Source organism: Condylura cristata, unplaced genomic scaffold (assembly GCF_000260355.1).
Source record: "Condylura cristata isolate star-nosed mole 26May11 unplaced genomic scaffold, ConCri1.0 scaffold00007, whole genome shotgun sequence".
Lineage (NCBI taxonomy): Eukaryota > Metazoa > Chordata > Mammalia > Eulipotyphla > Talpidae > Condylura > Condylura cristata.
In genome coordinates this window covers 52,647,151-52,653,966 of record NW_004567108.1, presented here as the reverse complement: position 1 = coordinate 52,653,966, position 6,816 = coordinate 52,647,151, and the positions used below count along the sequence as shown (strand labels likewise).

Genomic DNA, 6,816 nt, shown 5'->3' with positions numbered 1-6,816 from the left:
TCCGGCGCGGCTGGTGCTGAGGCTGAGGCTGCCCGAGCGAGACGAGGCGAGGCTCAGCCCTCGCGCGCCAGCGCCTCCCCTCGGCTGCCCTCTGCTGGCTGGAAAGCGTCTGCGCCCGGCCGCCAGCCAGCCGGCCGCACACTCCCTCCACTCGCTCACTTCTGCCCAGCGTGACATTGAACTCGAGAGCCCCGGGAGACATTTATGTGGACGCGTCGTGAGGCTCGGTGGACGTCCGTACGGAAATGAAGCAGCAGAGACACAGAGGCTGAGCTCGCGCATATATGCTGATCCCAAAGAAACATCCTAAAACTCACCAAGGCATTGTCACATTGCCAGAACGCCTGTTTGAATGATGTTACAGATGGGGAAAGAGAAAGCCTGGGTTTGCGAGCATTAAAAATCACGCGTAAAATTAGATACATGCAAGGAAGTGAGGTTTGACGGTGGCTAATAAATTTCACGAGTAGAAGGGAAACGGGGAGCGGTGCTGGGAGAAAAGTGAAATCTACTAAGTCTGGGTAACCCTGGGTGATCGGCTAGCTGCCTGGGGCTTTTCATATAAAGCTCTGCACCTTGGGACAAGCAACTGACCTCCTTACACTTATCCTTGTTTATTATCTCTGAGCTCCTTAAGCAGGACATGGGATTTCTTTCTCACCATGGGCACTCGCATCAACACACATTCGACCAGGTCATCCAACAGCAAATACTGAAGGGGGCTGAGGGAATGTGTTATGGAGCCATGGCGAAAGCCAACCTATCTGTATAGATGTGATTTAATCAACACACACTAAAAAGCAGTTTATGTGTCGGTCAGTGTTCGCCCCCATCTCACCAGGAAGCCAAGATGTCTTGGAATCTAGGCAGAACATAATCACCATTTCAGATGGGAGAAAGTATTCTCAAGTGAAACTTACAATGTGCTGCGGATGCTGCATTCTGAAATTCTTCTTATTCCCTCAGTGTCTCCCAAATCCACCGGATTAGCTAAAGGAAGCAAAATGTGCTGCCAAACTCACTCATCACTCAGCAGGGCAGCCCAGGAGTTTGAAGAGCTCAGGGCTCCTAAGTGTCCCAAAACAGCTGTTCCAGGTTCTAGCATTGCCTTCCTGCCCACAGTCTCTTCAAAGAATATCTTGCCCTGCCAAGCATCTCCCATCTTATGAGTTCCTGTCAGCCACAGCCACATTTGGGGCAAGAGTGGACCCGTGTGGAGGGAATCCATGACAAGTTGGCAACCAGTGGCCTAGGGTGAAAAGATGAGCCAATCAAGGTGCTTTCTTGAGAGACTGAATAAGATGAGGCCAATTAACAATGGAAGAGGCAAAATAAAGACCAAGGAAGATAATTGGATGGCCCTGTGAGCAGTTAACTAAGATGGGAAAGGAATCAGAGAACAATGAAAAGAGCCTGAGAGGCAGAAACAGGAAGTCCTTAGGCCTAGCTGTGTTTGACACTCGGAGACTCCCCTTACCAACTTCTCACCTAAGCCTGTGCTATGTCTCCTTTTTGAGTGAACTCCATCCTGACTCAGACACCATCTGTTTTCAACTAATCAAAAAACAGAACCTAAGAAATAAGTATAGGTGGCCAAATTCCAATGGTTAGAAATAGGGAAAATATGAACAACAACGTGTTGTGATCTCTGAAAGTAGGGACTTTGGAAATTCAAGGGGTCAGATGAGGATAATAAATGCCAAGGGCCAAAGGGAGCCAAAAGGACTGGATAAAACAAAATCAACTGTTTGCCTGAAGCACAGTTCTCCCTAACAAAGGCCCTATCCTCATGCTGCTTTGCTTTATTAGGCTAAAAATGTTCCTGACTTTTCTCCTATTCTCATGCTTTCCCAGTTTCTCTATTTTCAGTAGGGAGTGTGACAATGTATATTTTAACATAAAATTTAAATTTTATAATAATTTAAAAACATACCATCTAAAATGTTATGCTGAGTTTATTTTTTTCTTCTAACCAATCTTCCTATCCTGTTCAAACTTAATCATGACCAGGCTGTCATTTTAATAAAAATTTTTCTCAGTTTCAATGTCTGTACTCAACTAATATGATAAAATTTCTGAAAAGCAAGATTTCAAATAGGACAAAAGTAAGCTTAAATAGGGATGTAAGCCATTGGTTGATACAGATACAGCCTTTCAGTAATTTTTCAGTCATTGAATTTTTTAAGAACACGTTATTTTTTTTTAAAAAAATGCAGATTGTATGTTATTTCAATGTATTAACTTAGTTGTCAGCAGTAGAAAAGTCAGTTTTCTTCATTTTACTTTCAGATTGTTAATTTAAGGTCATTGAAAATGTGGACTTAATTGAAAATTTCCTTGGAAAAAGATGGAACTTGCAAGGAGCTTAGAATACAATGAAAACTGAGATAATTAGAAAGAGTCAGAAAACTCACAAATATATTCTAAAGTGTGACCCATCTATGAGTCTAGGCTGCTGTAACTTGAACTGACAAATGCCTTTCATTATTTAAATTGTTCTATTTTATTTCTGAATTTTTTTCATGGATTACATGAGTTTTCTAAGGAAGAACTTAGAGATGGAAAGTTTACTGTGGTGGGCTTAGGGGGATAGGAAACAGGGATGACAGCAAATTAAGCTCTGTTAGAATGATCCACGGCATGGACCCAGGCCTAAATTTGCTTTACTACTATCACTTTATTTGCTCTATCATTGTATATTCAACCCCCCAACCCACTCAAGACACATGTATACCAGACACATGTCCCAGGATAGACCTATTCATAGAGGATAAGGTTAGAGGATAAGGTTTGGGTTTGTTTGGCGTGTGTGTGTGTGTATGTCTGTGTGAGTGTGTTTCATTGGTAATCTCTCAGCTGAAATCTACTTACTAGACTTACTAGGTTATATGGTTATTTAAGTTTTTTTTTTTCTTTAGTCATTTTAGAAATAGGATTCCCATTGTGTTTGATTCTATGTCATCACATCACCATGATGTCAACTCTGAATGAGGACTCATAAGAGTATATCAATTAGTCATTCATTTTATGAGAATGTACCATCAGTAGTTGTAATATGGGTGCTATGCATACACACAAGATCCACGCAACTTTTAAAATGTCCCCTGTTTCCTTTAATTCTCAGCTTAACATCAAGTTGCAGACAGCAGCAGAAGATTAATATGAAACTAAAATAAAATCTTCATGCAGCAGACACAAGCATATGTGAAATGAAACTAAAAAGATAGATGGAAGACTTGAAGTTTGACAGCTTATTGGAAAATTCTCAGTGAAACAAAAGTTTATGGGATAAAATGTTTTATTTAGCTCCTTAGCAGAATATAGGAGTGTGAGAACCATGCATTTCACATGTGAGGAGACAGTTAAGAGATGAATTTCTGTTGAAGTCAATGGTAGGGGATGGAGAAAATAGTTCACCAAAGACAGCTCCACAGCTTCTCTTGTTTTATCCACAGGGAAATAGGATTATCTGGAAAGCAACTGTCAATATCATGCTTAATGTGAAACACGGCAGCTATTAGAACAAGTCAGAACAAGATTCGCACACCCAGCGTATCTGCAGTGTATAAGATTTCAGTTGATAAGATTGCCCCCTTGAAAAGAAGACTCAACGGTAATACCATCATAATTAATAAGAAAAGTTAGAAAGTTGACATGAAGTAAACATGGAAAAAATTGTATTTTCCTAGGCATCAGCAATACACATTAAGACAACGAAGAAAATTGTAATTGCCTCCAATTATAAATAATACTTAAAAATAGCTTAACCATTACTTAAGAAATATGTAAGATCCATAGTATTTTTTAAATAATATAATAGTTTAGTTTTACATCATTTTGTGCATTTTTTCTATCCCAGTTGTAGTCCCCATAGGATTCCCATCACCAAATCACCCATGTCCCATCACCAAAATCCAGTGTATTTCCCTCCCCCAACTGTTTTTGATCCCATTCCCCACTCCACCCCCATAAAATGTCTCTGGTATATAACAGTTTATTATTATTATCTTGCCTGGTCCACTATACTCCTGCTATGAATGAAACCATTCGGTATTTTTCCTTTACTTTCTGGTTTATTTCACTAAGCATGATCTTTTCCAGCTCCATCCATGTTGCTGCAAAGAACATGTGTTTCTTTCTTTTTTTTTTTTTTTTGGTTGGTGAGTAATTGAGTAATATTCCATTGTGTATATGTACCACATCTTTTTGATCTAGTCATCCACTTTTGGGCATTTGGGCTGTTTCCATGTCTTTCCAACTGTAAATATAATGCAGAAAAAACATGGGGGTGCAGGTGTCCTTTGAAATCAATCTTTTTGTGTCTTTTGGGTAAATACCTAGGAGTGGGATTGCTGGGTCATAGGGCAGCTCCAAGATCCATAGTTTTAAAAAAACATCAATCTTAATAAAAAGCATAATACACATTTAAATAACTAAAATGCATTTCTTGTCCATAATGCAAAGTTTCATGATGATCCTTTCCAAGTAGGTTGTTCATATTCAAACAAAATTATGTGGCTTACATTATTAATTTTAATGGTGAAAAGTATGTAAATAAGTTACTAAATCTCATGTGGTTTAATAAGTTGTTTTAAAAATAATCAGTAAGTTATGGCTTTAAAATGAGCATAATAAGGGGATTTTCAAAGTATTAGAAGTATTTAGCATAGCAGTACTGAGCAGAGAAAGAGAATAAGTCTCATGCCATGGAATAAAAACTAGACAGTCTAAAATCGATTATGCTTCAAAGGTGTCTTTTCAAGTAAGTGACCTAAGAATAAATTGAACAGTCATTGATACTAGAATGGTTATGGAATGATTTGAGGAAAAAGAAGATAAAGTCTAGTCTTGTGCTAGTTACTAAAATAAATTTAAAATTATAATGCAAATACTGAGATCATGAAATATAGGTTAAATATTTATAAAAATATACACTGCAAAGAATCAAATCATGATAGTAAAGAAACCAGAAATGCACATGTCCGTTGATAGAAATACATGTTAGTATAAAACATCTGTGTCAAGAACAGCATACTCAAAGATACTGGAAAGATGGTAATATATGAAGCACCAGGAACCTATTTCCCATCTTCATAACAGCTACACTGGCAGAATCCATCTGATGTACATAATTTAAAGACCTGAAACTTCCAGAGGATGTTTAAATGGCAAATTAGGGTTATTTTAGCTACTAGCGAAGTCAGCTATCCATCTCTTCTCCCAGCCTGATGGCAGGTAGCTACACACCTGTTTCTGGAGCAATGTAAGTACATCTTGTGAAAGGCAGGGTGGAACCCTCTGCTGATTCCTGCTTCAGTTTACAGAGGTATGAAGAGGGAGGCAGTCATTGTTATTGTATTTCTGCCTCACCCCTTGTTACAAGTCCCTTCCACCTGAGCTAAAATAAATTTCAGGATATTTAAAAAGTCAGCACCATTCTTCCACCCTTAATTTTTCTCTTTAAGTATAAGATAGTTCAAAAATGACTGCATAGATAGGGAAAAACTAGAACTTTCCACACATGCCCACAGACAGGCTCCGAAAAAACCCAAGAAAATAAGAACTTACATTTACACCCCAGGTTTATCCACAGCGCAGAGACAATCTTTTTTACTTTTTTTTTTTAAAGGCAAAAACAGTAACAAAACAAAGGAAATACCATAATATTAGATTGAAATCAGTAATTCTTAACAATGATCAAAAAAATAAAAAAAGAAAGTATAATCAATCAGAAAATAAATAAAGCAATGGAAACTTCCTAAAAAGAGACCTGATAGCAGATATATTAGATAAAGACTTTAAATAACTCTCTTAAAGACAATCAAAGGAAGTTTTGGGGCAAGCCAAGAAAACAATATATGAGCAAAGTGGAAGTATTAACAAAGAGATGGCATAAAAAGAACAGTGAAGTACAATAACTAGAATGAAACATTCCCTCCAGGGATTTAAAGGCACATTTACAAATCTGGACAATAGAAGATTATTTGAAGATAAAATGACTGCAGATTTCCCAAAATGATGACATGCATAAATACAATCAAAAAAAAGAGGAAAAATGAACTCAGAAACCTCACCAAGATTCTTTACAAACAACTTCCAAAAATCAGAGAGTATCTTGGAAGTAGTAAGAAGGAAGCAACTCATCACATCCAAGTGACACTCAATTAGATTTTCAACAGATTTCTCATCAAAAACTTTGGAATCTAGAAGGCAGAAGGCCAACATATTCAGTGTACTAAAAGAAAAAGCAACATGTCAACCAAGACTCCTATATCTAATATAACTGTTTCAAAAATAACTGAGAATTTAAAGACATTCCAAGATAAACAAAAGCTGACAGTTTCTATTATCACTAAGTCTGCCTATTCAAGGAGTCCTGCAGGGAGAAATGAAAAGACATAAGACCAAAAAATTGAAATATTAAAGACTAAAAATCTCAATAGATAAATACATAAAATGTATTATTATAACAAATGAGTTGTAACACAAAATTTTGTTTTCTACATAATATTTTTAAAAAACTAATTATATTTCAAAACAATATATATTAAACTATTGTTATTTTAATTATTTTAAAAATATATATTTATTTATGGCCCTCCCTGGTGGGGCAGCGGGTTAAAGCACAGCACTAAGAAACTAAAGCCGCTTCTGCATGGGTTCGATTCCCGCCTGCCCCAGAGGTGATCATACGGCGTGGCAGACCTCTCCTGACCCGCCCGCTGCTCCCCTCAGCAGTGTAATTCGTAGATCTGCCTGTTCTGTTCCCCACTCTGTCTCTGGTGAAGCCTCTCAGCGCCCCTGAGCCTCTGGCCT

The 6,816-nt window shown here is 37.8% G+C and overlaps 1 protein-coding gene across 1 annotated transcript in view; it reads right to left on the bottom strand.

Moving 5' to 3' along the window:
• HCN1 (hyperpolarization activated cyclic nucleotide gated potassium channel 1) overlaps nt 1-6,816 on the bottom strand; it is a 350,252-nt gene that overhangs the window by 306,863 nt on the left and 36,573 nt on the right. The window contains exons 6-7 of the mRNA XM_004678468.2: nt 1,023-1,249; nt 318-381 (exon numbers count right to left, since the gene is read on the bottom strand). Of these exons, the coding sequence (XP_004678525.1) occupies nt 318-381; nt 1,023-1,249 (291 nt within the window). The remainder of the gene's footprint in view (nt 1-317; nt 382-1,022; nt 1,250-6,816) is intronic.